A 20,683-nucleotide genomic window follows, 5' to 3' on the forward strand; every position below is an offset into this window, starting at 1 on the left:
CACTACAGTGGGGAAAAGGGAACATTTAAAAGGTTTCCCCTTCACTTACCTTACATATCGCATTACTTCCTAGTTGTTGACTAACTATGGCCATTCAATGCAGTTTTTTCAATGCTGCTTTAGTTCGCTGATTGTCCCGTTTGCTCTTTTCCATTCAGTGTTTCAAAGTTTGCTGTTTTTCAAATTCAATAGCCGAACACAGACCCAATAATAGCTCCCAAGTTAGTACACAGTCATGTAAGGTAATAGAATATACTGGAATGACTATGCAACATAACCTCCAACCAGTGAAGGTTACAAAGGGTTAAAATGGGTACATTTTTAATACAGTCTGCAACCTTCTGAAATGAAAATACCAAAATAACAGTCTGTATTCAAAATTAATTTAAACATTTCAGGAATGGACAGAGAATACACTGGGCTGATAAAATTCCCTCCAGCCAACAATGGCCTCACAGGGTATCAATGAATGCAGTCTAAAGCAAGAAATAAATCTGAAGGTCTGAATGACTAAGACTGCTCCCCCCCCCCCAGGAGCTAAATCATCGTTACAGTTACCTAACATAGCTTGCATCTTTCAATGAAATCAGAAGTACAGTTTTTTCCAAGGTGAAATGCAAACATTCAAAAGCAGTCTGCCATTTTTATGGATTAAGAACACTTCAGCTATAGTATCGGCACCTTCTCATAATCAATACAAAAATATATTCAAAATAAAAGACAACTTAAAGGTCACTTCATCAACTTACTCCACATTAACCAGTTCATCCCTAATGTTATCTGAAAAATATGAACTTACAACTGGCAACAATCTCTGAACTCTTGAAAATGCATGATGACCCACAGTAATAATTCATGTTACCATTTCCTCCATTAGATGCCACATAACATTATAGGCATACCTATGCATGGAGTAAGATTTGTTCCACCCTTGGTGAGCAATAATGAATTCTGGGTTGTCAGCAATGTTTATGGTCTGTCACAACTAAAATTTGTAACACACCTCCACCTATGCATAATTCTCTGCATTCACAGATTAAGCCGCTAACTGCTACCCACAAAAGATGTAAAACTGGGCAATGACTTGTCAGCACAAAGAGAAGAGCTTGTAGAGTGTGGCTGAGAGAACACAATGCAATATTCTTTTCTGGCATCTTAGTTCCCATTACATGGAATGTAAATCTTAAGAAGCTTGGAAAAGTATTGGATTATGTTAAGGGAAAGAAACAACTTATCCTTATTTAAAAGGAAAAAAAAACAGTAAAACTCACAAGATTATTTGTTAAGAATTTCTCAGCAAAGACATAGCAGGTTACTACAGTTTGCTTGCTGTGGGTGAGGAGTGTCATATCTTGGCCACACCACTTGAATGCGGAAATTCTCCATCTTGGGATCTTTACACAGACAGAGAAGGACTGAAAACATGTTGCATTAATAATTTCTCTTTAGGATGACACACATGAAGTTTAGGAAGAGGTACTGCTTCCAGCACCTTCTCTCCAGCAAAAATCTCTACCAAGGAAGTTGGCAAGGCATTGATTTAACAGTTTAATATGTTTTGACATCTGAGCTCTTTTACATTAACCTGAAAAATCTTTAACAATCTGGCTTTATCCTATACATCATAGCTCAGGCAACCAAATAACAATTACTTTTAATTTCCTATTCTGAAGTGTGTACTATTTTCTGGATCTGGTTTTACCTTGCTTCAGGCCTAAAACCTGTAAGAATAACTATAGTGCTGGGGGGGGGGGGGTCCATTTTACTTTTGCTCAGTTTCACCCAGTTATGTTAATAAACTACGAACATTCACACAATACTAGATTACACAGGACTTCCCAAATTAAATGAGAAACCCTAAGCCTTAAAAAATAAAAACACAGCTGTCAATATTGCCTTAAATAATCAGATCACAGACACAATGACAAAAAGGTATTGGGATGATGACAGTCACGTACCCTCGATTCTGTAAATCTTCTAGATTGGAGGCATTCCACTCAGAGCCCTGTAAAACAGCGACAGAAAATATGTGGCTTTAGAATTCCACATTCCACACAGTCTTTAGGTGGAATTAAAAGACAAATCACACACACAAAACATTACTTACAATTTCATTGTGAAAAAAACAGAACTAGTCACAAAGCAAACTACAGTACAAGGATTCAGTGAGTAATGTGATATGGTACAGAAAATGCAAGCCCTGCATCTAAAAAGCACGCAATAAGATGTTACTATACTCTCACAGCTCAGAATCCAGTTGGTTACTATAAGAAAAAAAAATCAGCACACTGGTTAAAAACAACAGTATAGAGAATAGAGTAATACAGTTTCAATGCCAAAGGTTTTATTGCTGTTGTAAACTTTAGAGACATCAATGTTAGTGGCTAAGTTTACTAATACTAAAGGACACAGGGCACTTGGTGACAAGACTCATCTGCTCTCACACTCCAGACATAGCTGTCACTCAGCAGTGTTGTTAACAGTCACTGAGAAAGGAACGTAGAAAGACTTGCTCAATGGAAGGTATCACTATTTACAAACAAAATGATTTCTTCACCTCAGTAACCTTTGCATGGAACCAAAATAACTATAAGTAACAAATACTACAGTTTCTGAAAGATTTATTCATTTTCCATGTCCTCTTCCTGTTTACAGTTTATAACCATTTCTGGCAAGGTATACTTTTATGCAGTAACATGCCCTTCTCCGTAAATCATTACCCATCCTTCTCAGCAAAAGCAAGGTCAGAAATGTACCCTCACGGATGTTCTACATATTCAGGTGCTGTTGACAACTCCACTACTACTGCTGGTGACACTAAGGAACAAACTGCACTGGAGATGTTGTGAGGATACCCTTCCTTTTTTACTAGTGGGTAGTCATAAGAGGGGGGAACAGGTAAAGCTGGCCTTAACTTGTGCACTGAAGTCTGGAATGTAAACGCTGCACAACCACCTGATGTGGGACTTCAGGGGAGAGAGAATCATCATACATCCACCACAGAAAAAAATTACAATTTTACTATATTACTATTGTTAGAATAACTCGGCACTTTAAATCTACTGCCAAACATTAGCGGACCGGAGTTCCGCTGTGGCGACCCCTAACCGGGAAAAGCCGAAAGACACAACAACTTTATAATTGAAAAACAGCAACTTGAAAATCAACATCTGCAAAACAGTATATGCTTTTAAATGTAAAACTGAGTACTTTTGAACTTTTGAACATCCATCCATTCACAATCCCTTTTCCCATTTTTGCCCATAGGGTCAGATGTCACTTCAAGAGTGACAATCATCTAAAGCCAAGGTTTACACTGCTGGGTGGCTAGCTTTGCCACTGTAGTTCTTCTACACTACCCACTTACACCTATGGTCAATTTAGTGTGTCCAATCCACCTGCTGCATGTCTCTGGAATGTGGAGGAAACAGGAGCACCTGGTGGAAACCCATGTGAAAACAGGGAGGACATGTAGACTCCATACAGAAGGCAACCCAGTTGAGAATCGAACCAGGGAACCTCTTGCTGTGGAAATCATTTTGGCTAAACATGTTCCACCTGGCAATATTGCAACTCAAACACTGACCTCTCAGAGGCCAGCCTAGCAAAAAAAGTGCTATAATTCCATTCAGAAATGACTAAGACAAGAAAGCTTTATGCATACTGTTCTTATGATTAAAGAAAAAAGGATCATCTTCTAGAGGAGAATGAAGGACTTGCATGGAGACAGAGGTAAACTCCCATTGTGTTTCCTCTTCTACTTCCTAAGCACCCAAGCTCAGGAAGAACTCTGAACGCATAAAAGTAAGACGAGTGATCAAGGAGTCTGTCACATCTCCACTGCACTGTTTCATGTCTGTTTACTCAGTGGGACCACTACCCATATACACAAACAGCACAGCATACCTTCAGGTATAGTCACTTCTCTCCCACCCCCAAAACAGAACATTTAATACTTCTAACCACAGACATCATACATGTTTTAATTAATACAAAAAAAAGGGTAACTCTCGCTAATCCTCTTACAGTAACTCCCTCATCCCCAAACTCCACCCTGTTGCAAAAGTACTTTTTGGGGGAGGCAGGAATTACAGTACACCATAATAGACAAAAATGTATAAAAACAGGTTTTTCAAAAAGATTCACTTTGAAATACAAGATCAGAGATTTTGATTCTGTTAAGCAACTGTGCAATGCATCAAAAAATTTAGCAGGGAAGGAGTATGCACATACACCAAAACACTAAAGGCTTATGGAGAAAAGTTTCTGAGGTGCCTGGTGGCATTTGTTCCTGCTTAAAAAACAACTTAATAAAGCAGATTCATTTTCATTTAGGAAAAAATTCGACTTTTTATCAATATGCAAGAAAAAAGAAAAAAAAATAATGGCAAAAGTGCTACAAACTTTTCTTTTTCTAAATGCTTTTGCCCCCCCCCGTGCTTGATCACAACCAAACCTCCCCCACTCAAGACTCTTCCTACTCATTCCACCATACTGGTGAATTACCCAGCAAAATACAGGGACAACAACCGCCTCGAGGAGCCATCACGCAGAGAAGCATGAGGGTTGCTTGTTTCCTCAATGGCTTCCGGGCACTGGTGGTGTTTGTCTAACTCAACTCCAACCCCCCCCCCCCCCATAAGGCAGGAGGATAAACTACCTTCATCAGTGTGGAGAGACCCACACCACCTTCCCCTAGGAGTGCATGTTCTAGTATACTTACCAACAAAGGTTGCTAGCTCATGACTTGGTGAGCAAAAAGCCATCCCCCCAGGATGCACACTACAACAACACTTCACCTTTATGCCAATCCAACTTAAGCCATTAATATAACTCTTGTCACCAGGGCCATATTCAGAGCATTATCACTCTTACTCCACCTAAGTAGGCAATGTGCCAGGAGCTGTATTTTAGCATAGATGGAGTACTTCACGCTACCTTAGCTCCTGGAAAGCCTCCATTGTTTTATTCAAGTCAGTGGCAGCAACATAAATATGTCCTGGGGAATATACAAGCCTCCTTCTCTGGAAAGCACAGGTGAACAGGCTAAACAGGCAGTACTCCACTATGACAAAAAAAAATTAAATGAATGTGATGATAAATTTTTATGATAACGGCCTAACTGATGGCCAAGTCAAAAAAAAATAATCAAATAAAGTTTTTGCTGAGTTCTTAAAAGCTGCAACTTTTTTTTTCTGAAAATGACTAGAAACAAAAATATTACTTTTGTACGTCACTTCCAGAGTTGTTGCTCCATGTGTCCTATGCACTCACTTTTGTGATCGGAATTCCTGCTCCACTAAAACAATACTCTCCACAATGAGAGAAGCATCAAAAAGAGTGTGTTAGGATGTTATGCAGTTGGCAGAGCAGCAAACTACTTTGAAAGAAACCAACCTCCTTGGACATCTGTTCCATTTTAATAACACAGTATGAGAAATCAGAACCAAGACTGGCCAGAGCCTGAAAATTGAGTGTAATAAAGGATGCTCCTGCCGCCGCCGGGAATCCTCCATGCAGGTACAAAAGTTACAAAGTCATGAAACTGTCTGTGGTAGATACTGCTTTATTACAAATAGAAAATAAATGGGCTAACTATATAGCGAACTGCTCAGAATTCAACATCTAGTGAGGGATGCCATTAGTTTGAACTTTCATCAGGGTAACCATTAGTCAAAACAATTTCACTGCATTGTCTGTGACTTTTTTCCTTAATCAGAGTAAAGTTTCTGTTAATCTGTGCTAAAATAACCATCCTAACTAGCTGCAGTAACTCAATTACCTATCCAAGTCTCCTCTAACCTTGGGCATTCTGCTCCAGTCCAAGGCTGATGTATAGCTGCTGCCTCTTCCTCCTCCTAGATGAAAATGCTCTTCATAAAGCACCAGATTAGCACATCAATGTAGTAGCAACATTATTGCATACATACATTAGAACTGCAGTCCTAACTGGTTTGCTGCCTTGTACCTCCAGAAAAATGACACCAGTGATGCCAACAAATAAGTGGCTGTAGCAGTGACATTCAGCAGCCAGCCTAGTTAATCTGAAGCACTGACAGACAACATGCAAACAACTACACAAGTGGTGAAACTCTGCTACATGTAAAGTGGAACAGCACAACTTTCTGCTCTCCAAGTGCAATTCAAAACACTTCACCAGGTCAGTCTTTTTCTGCAACCTGTCAACCTAATACAGCCACACCTTTTTTTGTACTTTTGCTTACTCATTTTTTCCAGGAACAATGCTCAACAAAACACTTGCTCAACTGAAGTACTTATTTACAAGGAAGTTAAAACATTGAGAAACTTCTTTTAGGTTTAAGATTTAGCTCTGTTCCACTGAAAAAAAAAAAACAAAAAACAAAAACTGAAGATGATTCAGTGCAAGAATATAAAATTAATATGCAATAATTTAACATGTTCCTTTAAACATGGCTTATACATAGATAGCACTTTTAAAACAGAACAGTTAAGTACTACGACACTCGAGTGAAAAATGGCATGAAAGCTGTTAAAATTTCCAGTGGTTTTGCTACATCATTACCACACATTTTAAAGGTTTAAATTAATTTTTTACATTCCAATCTTATAATCTAAATGAAACAAAATAGTGTGCACAGCAATCCCATCCCACCGATGAGTACTCTTCAAGCTACACAGTGCTAATCACTCCCCTGCACCACAATTACAGCAATATTTATGGGAACCTCGATGACAAAGCCCTCCCAAGAGTTGTAAAAGTCTGACTTGTTTAAAATTGGGACACCAAGCGACATATTATGGGACCAGTAATCATACAAAGAAACAATCCTGCATACTATTCAGGGCTGTACATGTGAAATGACACACAATGAGACAACAACAGGGAAACCTGGAAATACAAGTGATGGGTAGAGACCCCACACCCAACCAAGTAAGCATTCTACAGTAATCTTACAGCAGGGGACCACACCAAGACAATAGTGAACTCTTGTGTCAGAATAAAATATGAAACCTGCTTTGAACTTCTGCATCACTGGGAAACAGGCACACTACTGTAACACGGTCAGGTGCTTCATGCTGCAATCCCAGCACCCGACAAAATAACTAAACAACATGCATATATGAAGTTAAGAGCAATCTGCCAAATACAGTGCAGTCTTGCAGACACTGGCTCCTATTAAAATAGAGCTAGGATTCTACTGTTTAAAGAAATCTTATCTGGCATTTGTTGGTGGGGGGAGGGAACCAAAAGACGCAAAGAAATTAAGACTTTGATACTTGATTGAGAAAGTTACGACCATACCTCTCAACTGTCCAAATTTTTACAAAATGTTCAGATTTCTGCCTCATATTTTTGGCCTGTTCCTCATAAAATTTGTGGTTTTCTGGCAAATCACTGAGGACTGACATTACTACATAATGACATACACCTGAGTTTCAGACTTCATATTCCACAGAAAATGTATGCTAATACAAGTCCTGTTATTCAAGCAACCTTCTAAGTTTATAAGAGCAATATTTACAATATATCCCTATTTTTAGGCTTTTGTATCTCCATTATTTTAGGCTTAGTCCAGATTTCTAGTGCTAAGAGGTTGAGAGGTATGGTTACAATTTTCAATCTGTTTACACTGTGCAAATGTTTACGTAGCTCCTGAAACACTAACAAATGAGCCACTAATGAGGTAGTTCCTAAAGTTATGTTAGCAGAAGGTTCTTAAAATTGGATTGCAGGATTGTCTATTAAGTTGCAAACTTGGTTATGGATTACTTAATGCAGTACTAACTTAGTCTAAAGAACCTAAATAGAATAGTTAAATAAACTTCCTTTTTTTCTTCCAAAAACCTATCATGTTGCATTTTCTGGTAAATTAGCACTCGGTGGAACTTTACAGTCATCAACTTAATAACACACTTATAAAAAACTAGGATGGAAACAGTTCACCCCTTCAACCAATAACTGAAGATCATCTGCAAATCAGTCGTAACTGATTGCGACATTAAAGTCCTGTTTCTTCAACTCTACTGCTCCTGCATGTGCGTTACATGTCCAAAATGCTCAGCATAGATGGATCCAAACTAATAATAATTATAAAATAATTTTGCACACATTACTTCTATTAGGCTATGTAAAATGCCCTGTTTGAGCACAAACATTATTCAGCATAGTGTGGATATGCAATTACTGTAAAGTCAGTGCTGTTATACTTTGAAGCTCGCCATGTCAATAGAAACATTCTACAGCACTGTATAGATCAGCAGGGAAAGAAAACTGTTTTAACTCGCAAAACCTAGCAAATTGATGAATTGTCCTGCAATGTGCCCCAAATTGCCTCCCTCCCCATTTTAAGCTGCAGATGAGCCAAAAATCAGTGCGTGTCTGACCATGTCTTTCCATTTAAAATAAAAACACACATTTCAGAGAGAAAAACAGTTAAGTGGGGAATCCCCTAAGGATCCTTCTTGGACCCCTTCTCATTCTGACTCTTCTTGTGTTTCCGATCTTACTACTACTCTTTACACAGATGGAATTTTGTTAAGAAACAGACTCTACCAGATATACTTTGTTTTATTCACTGAGGAACAGGAATGAACACCCACTGACATCATCAAAAAGTACAGTTTTGTACCTACCATAAATGTAGATGTCTGATAGGAATGCATCTGCAGTCCTTAAAAATGGGTTGTCCTGTCGTCAGGCAGCCCTTCGGTCGGCCGGATTCCAAAGTCTGGGTCTGGCCTCGGCTGGTGTCGCACTTCACCCGACGTCATAGCTGCAGTTATTCGGGTATAAAGGCATCAGCCGACACCATTTTCCTCAGTGTTTCTTGCCCCAGATGCCAGGTGCCCTCTAGGAAGGCTAAATTTGGATAAATGCAAATGATTCCAAATAGAAGAGAGCAAACAAAATATAAGCATGTATGTACATATATACAAACAAATACACCATAATAGATTCCCCCAGCTAGCTACAAGATAGGCAAATACCCTAGGAGTACCACAGAGGGGAAGGAGGGTGGGTAATCCTGACTGCAGATGCATTCCTATCGGACATCTACATTTATGGTAGGTACAAAACTGTACTATGTCCTTCAAGGATGCATCTGCAGTCCTTACAAATGGGTAGAATACCATAGCCAAACTGGGGGAGGAGGAGAAATAAAATTATGGTGTAGATAAGATCCCTTGCAAAACAGCAGTGGCAAAACCTGCTCGGGATCTAGAGTATAGAGGTAAATTATAATGCTTGGCAAATGTATGCACGGAGCTCCAAGTAGCAGCCTCTAAAATGTCTTTGGTAGCCACTCCTCGTAGAAAAGCTGTGGTAGTGGCTGTAGCCCTTGTAGAGTGAGGCCTGATGTTTTCTGGAGTTTTCTTCCCATGCTAGGAGTAACAAAATCTAATGCAATTTCCTATCCACTTAGAGATTGTCTGTTTTGAAATTGCTTTTCCTTCCATTCCTGTTGCATATGCTACCAGAAGCTGGTCAGTTTTTCTATTGCCCTTGGTCCTGTCCAGGTAGTAGCGTAATTGTCTATGTACATCCAAGGTGTGCAACAGTCTTTCTCCCCTGTTTTGTGGGTTGGGGAAGAATGTAGGTAGGTGGATAGCCTGATTTAAGGATACTCTGGAGACCACCTTAGGCATAAAAGTAGGATTTGTTCTCATGGACACTCTATCTTGATGGAAGATCAGGAAGGGCTGTACTGCCATTAATGCCTGTAGCTCAGATACCCTTCTTGCTGAAGTGATTGCCAGCAGGAAAGCAGTTTTCCATGATAAGTATTGTAATCCTGCTGTTGCTGCTGGTTCGAAAGGAGGGAGTGTCAATTTTTCTAGCACAAAGTTCAAGTCCCATGCTGGCAATGGTGGCTTCCTAGGTGGTTTAACATTTTTAATTCCTCTCAGAAACTGCCTGAGCAGAGGATGTGAGAAGACTGGAGGATCCAAGTCGTATTCTGCTGAAATAGCTGATGCATGAATCTTAATGGAAGAATAGGACAGGCCTTTGTGGAAGAGCTCTGCCAAGTATTCCAGGATGTTGGCTATGTTTACCAGTGACACATTTTCTCCTTTTGCAGTACTCCAAATGAGATATCTTTTCCATTTTGCTGAATAATTTCTCCTTGTTGAGGGTCTGCGAGCCTCCAAGATAATGTCTTTAACCCTTTGTGATAAATTTGGGTTAATTGGTCTTATGCAATGTTCCAGGCAGTCAGCTGCAGTGTTTTCAGGTTTGGATGCAGGGAGTTGTAGTTGTTCTGTGTTAACAGCAAGGGAACTAGGGGCAGGGGCCATATTTGTTCCCGAGACATGCTCCTCAGTAATGGGTACCAATGTTGTCTTGGCCAGTCTGGAGCTATCAGAATGATCCTTGGACGGTCCTCTTTGATCTTCAATAGCACCTTGTGCATCAAAGGAAGTGGTGGGAATGCATATGCTGTCAGGTTTTTCCAACTGAAAGATAGGGAGTCCACCTTCCAAGCAAGTGGGTGGTACGTCCTTGTGCAGAATTTCTTTAGTTGGTGATTGAGTGGGGATGCAAATAAGTCTACTTCTGGGAGTCCCCATTTTCTCGTAATGGTTTTGAAGATGTCCGGATGCAGCATCCATTCGTGGGCATCCGTGGTAGTTCTGCTTAGTATGTCTGCCAGAATGTTTTCTTTTCCTGGTACAAAAATTGCTTGTAACTGAATGTTGTAGCTCAGGGCCACATTCCAGAGGTCCATTGCCATCCGGTATAGAGGGTACGAGTGTGTGCCTCCCTGTTTGTTGATGTACCACATAACTGTGGTGTTGTCTGTCCTTATCAACAGTTGACCTTGTTGAAGAAATGGTCTGAATGTCTGAATTGCCAGTTTTACTGCCAGCATTTCCTTTTGATTTATGTGTAGGTGTAGCTAGTCTTGAGACCATAAACCTTGTATACACTTGTCCAGCATGTGGGCCCCCCAACCGAGATCTGAGGCGTCCGTTGTGATGGTTTGGCTGGGTTGAGTGTTGTGGAAGGGCAGTCCTTTGTTTGATTGACAGGCCTGAGCCCACCATTGGAATTCTTGCTTCAGGCATGGAATTATTGGAATTTGGGTTTCTAGGCTGTGCTTGTGCTGAGACCATAAATTTCTTAGGTACCACTGTAACTTTCTCATATGCAGTCTGGCATGTGGAACCAATATTATGCAGGATGCCATGAAACCCAAAGCTTGCAGGACTTTTCTTGCTGTTAGATGGTTCTGCTTTGTTAATGCCAAGAAGTAGAGAGGGAGTTGCTCCTGTTTTTCTACTGTTAGGAATGCCATTTGTTTCGCTGTGTCCAGCTCTGCACCCAAAAGGTTATCCTTTGGGATGGTATCAGCCTTGACTTTTTTATATTGACTGTATATCCCAGGGCTTGTAGTAGGTAAATGACCCTTTTCAAGTCTTCTGCTAGCTTGTTTTTGTTGTCCGATTGTATCAGGCAGTCGTCCAGGTAAGGGTAGATTTGGATTCCCTGAAGCCTGCAATGAGCAATTACTGATGCCAGGCATTTCGTGAACACTCTGGGCGCAGTAGATATGCCAAAGGGCAATGCTGAGAATTGATAATGCTCTGATCCTGCAAGAAATCTGAGATATCTTCTGCAATTTGGTCGTATGGGGACGTGCAGGTATGCCTCCTTGAGATCTAGAGTTACCAGCCAAGACTCCTTGCCCAGCATGGGAAGAAGCTGCTGTAGGGTCAGCATTTTGAATTTTGGAACAATGAGGAATGTGTTTAAAGCGGACAGGTCGAGAATAGGTCTCCATTTGCTTTCTTTTCGTGGTACCAGGAAGAGTCTGGAGTAAAATCCCTGTCCTTGCTCCATAGATGGTACCTTTTCCACAGCTCTCATCCTTAATAATGGAGTTATTTGTTTTAGAGCTTCTGCCTTTTGATTTGGAGGTAGGTTTGGCATTCCTCTCTTCCCTGGTAGAGTATGGAAGTGAAACCTGTAACCTTGGTCTATTGTCTGCAAAATCCACTTGTCTCTTGTGATGTAATGCCAGTTTACTGAAAATAAAGCTAGCTTCCCGCCTAAGGGTGCTTCTAGTTGTTCCCTGGTAGGCGGTGCCAGAGCCAAGTCACTGTGATTGTCCTGTAGTAGTGGTGGTGGCTGTGTCTGTGGCTGTACCTCGCTGGTTGTTACCCTGCCACTGGCGTCCCCTGTAGGCACCCCTGGATTGACTTCTGCCTCTTGAACGCCTATTCCTGCCTCTCTGATCTCTGGATGAGTCTGGAAAGGACCAATTCTTGGAGGGCCAATTCCTGCTAAACCTTGGAGGTTGAACCTGTAAGAAATCTTTCACTGTTTGGACAGATTTTGCCTTCTCTTCCATCTTCTTCAGCACCTGTTGTGCAGGAGAGCCAAACAAATTGATCTTGTCCATAGGAGCATCTAGTAGTTTTGATTTGACATGGTCTGGTAAGGCCTGCTCTTTTAACCATGCATGCCTTCTGATAACTGTGCCAGTCATGGCTGATCTAAAGGAAGCCTCCAGTGCATCATAGCCGCATTTTAAGGAATGGTTACTGACTTGCTGTATGTTATGTACCATTTCCTGAACAGATTTTTTGTCTAATGCTTCATCTGAGGACAGCTTTTTGGTTAACTGGTCTAGCATAAATTCTTGATACTGGATCATGTGAAACTGACAGTTCAAGGCCCTAGCTGAAAGAGTAGCAGAAGTGTAAACTTTTTTACCCCATCTCTCTAAGGACCTGGATTCCCTTTCAGAGGGGAGGGGGTTTGGCAGAGGTAGCTGCTACAGCCTTAGGTCCCTGGGAGATAGTCTCGGGATCTGCAAAGGGAGCCTTATACAAATGGTAATGCGTGTCCGGGACCCTGTAGTACCTATCGGGCTTAGCAGGGGCCGGAGGTAGTGAATCAGGAGCAGTACAAGCATCATTAAATGCATCATCTACAACAGAAAGGACTGGAGGTATGGCTAAAGGCCTATGTTGTGGTAAATGCAGAAAAGTTCTAAGCCTCTTTCTGGAGTCTGAAAAATCCTGACCCTGCCACTGAAATTGTTCCCTCATAGCATGCAAGGTTTCCCCAAAGGAAAATTCATCAGGCGGAGAGGCAGAAGGAATGGACTCTTCAGCATCAGAGTCTTCATAAGGGGAGAAAGGAGCCTCTGGAGGATTTGTATTATCTGAGTCCTCAGAGGAATAATCTGTAGAAACTGGTTCAGGGGGCTCTGCTCTAGGCCTCTTCTCTGGAGGTGGGTGAGAGGCCCTGTCTGGTTGAGGTTGGGATCCCCGGATTAAAGAAATGAGATCCTCTGCTAGACTAAGCATTTGTGAACTAGAGCTAGGCCTGTGAGAGGGAGTCTTAACAGGCACAGATTTAGTAGTTTTAGCTGCTTTAGCCCTGGCAAAGGCCTTAATGGACATGGTTGCAGGTGGCCTAGCAGCTCCACATGCAGGGGTTGAAATATCCAAGGGAATAGTGTCAGATAATTCCTGAGAAACTGCAAGAGCAGGTGTGATTTCAGAAGCCGATTCCACTAGGTTGGAAGAGGCCTCGGTAGGAGGTAAGTTTTCGGCTAAAGGAAGAACCGCTTGCTCGGTTTCAGCCGAAACCGAGACACTCGTGGTCGGCTTAACCGCGGTTTCGGCCGAAACCGCGGACCACGAGTGTCGGTCCTTTTCCCTTTTTAGATATTTGCGTAGTCGGAGGATCCGACGGCATAATGTAAGCAAAATCGGAGCCGAAAAACTCCTCAGCAAATTCCGACCGACGTCTAAGCGTCCGCCGGTTAAAAGAAGCACAGGCTAGACAAGCTGTTACGTCGTGGTCTGGGCCTAAACAAGGTAAGCAGTAAGAGTGGAAATCTTTATGAGGTATTTGTTTCCCACAAGTTAAACAGTTATTCACTTTTTCTGACATCGGCTGAGGCAAGAAAGAGTCCCCAACGGGGTACTTAGCTTTTTAGAAGTCTTCGGTAGTAGTAGAATTATTCGGTAGTAGTAATCTCTGGTTCTGACCGACCGGCACTTGCGAACAGCTTCTGCTTCGGGCGCCACGCGGCAAGAAAGACTGGGGAAAATGGCGTCGGCTGATGCCTTTATACCCGAATAACTGCAGCTATGACGTCGGGTGAAGTGCGACACCAGCCGAGGCCAGACCCAGACTTTGGAATCCGGCCGACCGAAGGGCTGCATGACGACAGGACAACCCATTTGTAAGGACTGCAGATGCATCCTTGAAGGACATCATGCAGATTCTGGCATACGTTAACTGTAAGTACTACCAAAGTATTCCATGAGTTTATTGTGGTTGGGCTTATTTTAAAAAATTTTTTTTTGTTTTAAAATATTCCCTTTACAACCTGACCTAGCAGAAAATGGCATGGGATGGCATGCTTGATAATAAATGGAGTGCAGGTTTTTGAAGTAAGACTGAAGAACTGCAGATGACCCTTCTAAGCAACACCTCCAATAGTAATTTTAGCATGGTTTTCTGTACATCCTGTAAAAAGGTAAAGCAGCTGTTTCTAACAAACGTACAAGGCCTTAACAAATATGAAAGCTAGGTAATATATAATATGTAGAACATTACTTAATAATTGAAGACAACAGTTGGGATAGAGCAGCAAGGGTTATGCCATCTTCAAATACAACATTTCTGAAAATTTCACCTGGGCATTTGTAAATCTTACCAGAAACACGTGGTCAAATATCTCTGTAGGGCTGTCCATCTGACCCAGAATTACAATCATCTCATTATCAATAAACTCCTTAAACTCACGCAAATTGTATGCCATCTGCATCTCCAGCTCTGTCCGAATCTGCACAGAAAGACAGGGTGTTAAGCATGGTCTGACATTCTCATGAAGGGAAATCACTGCCTCTGAAGTAACACTGCAAATTCCACACAATTTTTTGCACAAATTCATCAAGTACGATTTCAATACACAAATTAACAAATACAAAAAGAAAATCAAATAACAACTGCATAAAGAAAACTAACCAACAATCTGGTTTACTGGATAAAAAAAACACACAAAATGCAAAATCAATTTCAAAATGAGTCAGACAGGAACCCCATGGCTAAAATCCTCTGATTTCCTTACAGACAACTGCTGACTATATTAAGTCTGTTGCAAAACAATCAACTAATCTGATGAGTTACTGTTTCTGTGAGATAACTGTAAGCTTAAATAGGGAGTTTCACTTTTTTCCCACTGACCTGGCATTTTTTCCTATCCATTGTGCATCAACCTTTCATAGGGAAAGTTTCCTGCACACCTGTTATTTTCTTTAAAGCAGCCCCCCAGCACACACACACACACACACACACACAGAGCTACCACTAAGTACTCCTGTTCTTCAGTCTGCATCATAAGCTGGACCTTTCAATCAAGGCACACTAACAATAAATTTGGGGAGCAAGCAAAGATAGAAGTAAAATTAATATCAGTTTGGCTGATTTTTAAGACAATGAAAATCAAATCTCAGTATATTTACACTACCATGTATAATGCTCATAATGCCAGAAGAAATGGTCACTGTGGCATGCTTTGTACACAGATCTTTTGTCACTTAAAGCAGGAACAACCTTACAGCCCACCTTTTAGTGTGTGCTCTACAATTGTGTATTGCATCATAGGAAGACCACCACTAAGCTGCACTGTTACAACAGCATTTCCAGTCTCCAATGCTCTCATGACCTACAGAACCCATATTTCACCGGTAGTAACCAGATGCATTTGTCTCAATATTTAAAATTGCCTGTGGAGGTTGGTTGGTTTGGTAATGGCCTTATGGTCATGCATTATACTGATGCTGCACAGGCTACAGATCTAAGTTAGACATTGTGTGCAGCATCAGTATAATGCATGACCATAAGGCCATTACCAAACCAACCAAACTCCACGGGCAATTTTAAATATTAAGACAAATGCATCTGGTTACTAAAGACAAACAGCTTCTCAGACTGTCAAAGACTTGCAGCAGTTCTCACCTCCTTGGATGTAACATTCTCCAGATCTTTCTGCATCATTATCTCTCGCAGTTTGGTCTTTATTAGCCGCTCTGTGCGTTCACGCTCTGTAGGGCTAAAAAATGAATGCCTGAGTTAGCCAGAAAGACAAAAATTGAAATGCTGAAGTGTGTTCTCCAGCTGTTCCCATCCCACTCCTCTCAAGTTTTCAAGCACAAGTAAATCAGTTAAAAATCTGGACTATACATAACACTGTTTCCAGATAAGAGGGCCAAGACTAACACAGAATAATCAAGTGGCTGCCTAATTCATTTTGTAGCAAACGTGGAAAGATATTCATCATTTATAATTACAAAAGGAAACCTTTGTAATGAACTGGATTAATCCTTCATACAATATTAGAGTAATGTTTAAAAACCTGTCTGCATTACTTCTGAAGGTAGGAAATCAACAGAAGCAGATTCACACAGAGATTCCCAAAGTTTCAGGTAAAGAGATGAAGCCCACGACTATCTAATTTTACAGTTCTAAATGCTGACAATTCACCCACTATGCCACAGGCACTAGATTCTCAGCTTATAAACAAGGCAGTCTTGCCTGTGCAAAGGTTTCAGTGGACAGGCTAATGCATGAAGGGCTGCCACCTTCAGTTGTTTCTGTAATCCCTCTGTGATGAATATTTAAGATCTCAGTAGTTGTCAATGAATAGTAGGGGAGTTTCCCTGTTATCCTGGTCAAACTGTCAGTAAAAATATCACAAAGTTTTAGTTCCCTGCATAATCCAATTTAGGGCCATGGAGAAGTAGGAACTAATTCTGATTCTTAGTGGGAGAAAGCAATATGTATCATTAATTCCCCCGAGGATTCTAAGAAGTGGGAGGAAACTGTGGCACTTGGAATAAACCCATATGGACAAAAGAAGGACACTCAGATTCTGCACAGAAGCCACCCCAGCTGAAACTCAAACTACAAAACAAAGCATTGTGAAGCAACAACACTGTGCCACTGTTCAACATTCCCCCCATAAAATAGTCACTCTGGTGTTGTGTAGAGGCATAAAGCCTCAACTACAGCCAAAGTGGACATAAGTTTGATTAGCAGTTCAGGCTATGAATAGAGCGACAAGGAGGATGGGCATGGCCATCCTGGATGGAAGGAGAGTGCTGGGCAACATCCAATGAGTCCTGGCAGAGGATGGAACCCAAAAATATGATGCCAGGTTAGGTGGCAATAAGAACAAAGTATGACAGGTCCCATCTTATGGCCAGAAGCAGGACTCATGCTCGATGTGACCTTCTGATTGCCCAGTCTAGCCAACACACAGTGTTACAGCATGTACGGACAGGAAGTTAGGTCAACAGAAAATCCCCACACAAAAGGGTGACTGCTTCTCCACTTGCCTGCCTCAGAGTTTGCCTGGCAGGGTACCTAGCCCACAGGTACCTACACAAGACGTATTTGAACAACCTCAAAGCAGGATTTCTCTCAGATGGCAAAACCTCCTGGTGTGGGGATCACCAGTAGTCTGGCGGTGAAGGGACTTACATGAGAGAGAACTGTGTTAGTGGAGGTGGGTGTCAACCCCCATCAAAGTGGGGTCAGCCATGTGGGACAAAAAATGTCACAATCCAAGTGGGACATATCTAATTAACAAAAGGTGGTACGCTCATTACTGGTTTTAGACCATCGCTGCAACTATTTTTGTAAATATTGCTCTTACCCCTTTTTTGTAAAGATTGTTGTGTGTGTAGAAGCTCACACTAAGGTAAATAATTTTCTGCTAAAAAATTGTCCTTAGCCATCTACTCCATTGTGGTTTTATTCACCCAAGATATGCCTGAAGTTGATCTATTGAGATCAGTGCACCACCCTGGCAAACATAAACAAATTAAATAATTTGTATAGTTGTGTTCTGTCATTTTCTTTACTAGTGAGAAAAAACAAATCAAAACTCTGATGGAATATATACTTATCGATGTCAAAACATTTTATTAAGAAAGCTGAAGGACAACTTCAGTGGACAAATGGAAATGTATTCTACGTTTTTTCATGTAGTCCACAGTTAAAACATTTACCCAGATTTACCACAATCAATAACATATTACCTTCTGTCATATATATTGAAGATGAAGTGATATTAACAACATCATTTTATCTCCCATGATGGAAAACTTGCACTTAAAAATGCACAATTAATTAAGATGCGTCAGTGAGGTGGAAACACAAAATACATGTATAACTGATAAAGAACATTCATTTCAACCAAAAATAATAACTGGCACTTTTACAAAGTATCAGCATCCAAAAAATAAATATAAAAAATAAAGGTAAAAATCACACTTAGAAGCATATTTGCCTTTATTTCTTAAGTGTGCCTTTACATTTGGAGGTGGGAGGCATAAGTGACAACATTATCTATCCAATGACATATCAACCTATTGGAGTCCCTGAGACATGAGTTCAACTGTTTGTTAAAAAAAAGGTTTATAAAAGTATGTCATTGCAAATTGTCCTTAAAGGGCACTCGGATCCGCTGCAAAACAACCACAATAATAAATGCACTCCTTCAAACAGATGCAAACCCTGGTTAATGTAAAATCATACTAATATTAGCGTGCCCCTTGTATACTAATAAAAAACCTGCATTCCTTTAAAACGTATCTGCTGTTACCACATTAGCTCCTGCCAACTGAGGTGACTCTTATTATTCCTAAAACACAACTAGAATAGTCTAACTGTACCTTACCAAGGCACCTTTCTAGGAAAGGTGTTACAAGCTACACCACTTCTATATATGGCGACAGGCAAGCCTGCATACCAACAGTTCAACTGTGTCTCACTTTATCGTCAACTGTAAAAATAGCCTTTCAGTACCCTGAAGTGAGCTGCCTGACAGTCCTGCTGCATTCTGAAATCTGCCTCACAGACCAGGCTTAGATAAGAATTCCTAGTAACAATACAGCATACCATCAATGCTGGTCAACAGGAACCATCAAATCTCCACACCATCATCCGAGAACACTGCATAAAACTGTGCCTCCCAATGTTCAGGCAAGACCAGTTCAGAGAAACAGCTATCAATGTATTTCAGCAACACTTTTTGGGTGTCGCAGTAATGCAATACCTCTTTATATCCTAATTCAGTCCTGACAAATCACACACACACACACACACACACACACACACACACACACACACACACACACACACACACACACACACACACACCTCTGATGACTACCCACTGGGGGTAATGCAATGTAAATTTTAATGATTTATTAGTTATTAAACATTTAACTCATGTCAGAGGCTTTTTATTACTGCTCTCACAAAACTTTATGCCATTTCCAGCTCTCATAGAAATCCACTAAAAATTACTTAAGAATTCAGACAAGACAGATGTTTACACTCCCAGTTCTGAAATTTTGCAAGGTAGCCTGCTACTTAATGTGCTGCTGACAGTTCAGTTCTCATTAAAACTTTTGGTTTCATAGTCCTGTCACTACAAGGTGATGACATCTGATGGAAGCCATATGGCAGGGTAAAAAACAAAACAAAATAAAAATACACAACAGAGACAGTACTTATTGCTAAGTGACTCACATGTCAGTGAACAAAACGGGTGAGTCAGAACGGTGGCACTGCACGTCCGGCATGGCATTCCACTCATTGATGCATGACTGGTCGGAGTTGATGTGACTCTCATAGTAACTAATCCAAGTAAGGAAGAGACTGCCAGGAAAATAGTTTTGAGTGCGGGCAACTTCACAGGCTTTGTGGAGACTCTGCAGTGCAGACCTAAAATAAAACAGGAACAAGTAGGAAGTTAATATTTCTTTTTAGCTCTGTCTTTTGAATAGACTGGCCCTGTATGACCAATGGCCCATTTTTAGGAGCCAGCCCAGAATACAAGTTAAACAAATGAAGTAAGCAATAAAGATCACAGGTGTCAGCTTCTTTTTAGGCATCAAGGATGGCATAAACTTAGTCCAACCACGAGTAAATGGTAACACAAAGATTGTAGTGTCAGTAATTTAGTGTGCAAAATCAGAAGCTACTAAGCTCTAACAAAGTGGCAATGAATGCATAAGGCCCACATATGGCATAAAAATTAATGTCCCATAATTAAGAGCGACTCTACAAAAAACAACAAAATGAAAGAAAATAAAATGGCTAGAGTGACAATAAAGAGCAATGATGTCTGTTTGCTCTCATGTATGCATACGATCACTGCAAGATACGTATCATTTCCTGCTCTACTTAAAGAAATCTTGTGACCAAACCTCAGACTGACACTCTGGAAATGCTGAAACAAATATCCCAGTCTTGCACATGACATCCTGGAAACGCACAGACTTCCTGATGAAAAACCCTTGCATTCCAAACTGTCCTCTCTTCCAGGCTACTTTGGAAAACAGGAAAAAAAGCAGGATATTTGCTGACGTTCTAAAAGCTATCAGCTGAGCACATGGCTACCTCAAAAGCCTAGGGACGCAACCACATATGCTCTGCTGTCCTCAAGCTACTTAAACAAAAGGGACAATGGTGGGGGAAATCTACATAAACAACCCCAAACTATCAATTTATCTGCAACTGTCACTTCAGTTAAATTCAACTTTTTATACCGCACAAAATTTCTGACTTGTAAACAAGCTTTATCCCACAGTGCCAAAAATGTATAGTTCTGCTTAAATAACATGATAGGAACTTTAGTTTTTGTTCCTTGGAATGTTA

General features: G+C 40.8%; 1 protein-coding gene across 3 annotated transcripts in view; it reads right to left on the reverse strand.

The window, feature by feature from the left end:
- Positions 1–20,683, reverse strand: part of SSH2 (slingshot protein phosphatase 2) — a 1,225,984-nt gene that overhangs the window by 50,568 nt on the left and 1,154,733 nt on the right. For all 3 annotated transcript variants that reach the window (XM_044054469.1, XM_044054467.1, XM_044054468.1), the window contains 4 exons: positions 19,553–19,747; positions 15,971–16,064; positions 14,667–14,795; positions 1,959–2,005 (listed from right to left, as the gene is read on the reverse strand). In XM_044054469.1, the coding sequence (XP_043910404.1) occupies positions 1,959–2,005; positions 14,667–14,795; positions 15,971–16,064; positions 19,553–19,747 (465 nt within the window). The remainder of the gene's footprint in view (positions 1–1,958; positions 2,006–14,666; positions 14,796–15,970; positions 16,065–19,552; positions 19,748–20,683) is intronic.

Source organism: Protopterus annectens, chromosome 13.part0, assembly GCF_019279795.1.
Source record: "Protopterus annectens isolate FY-2018-M chromosome 13.part0, PAN1.0, whole genome shotgun sequence".
Taxonomy (NCBI): Eukaryota; Metazoa; Chordata; order Ceratodontiformes; family Protopteridae; genus Protopterus; species Protopterus annectens.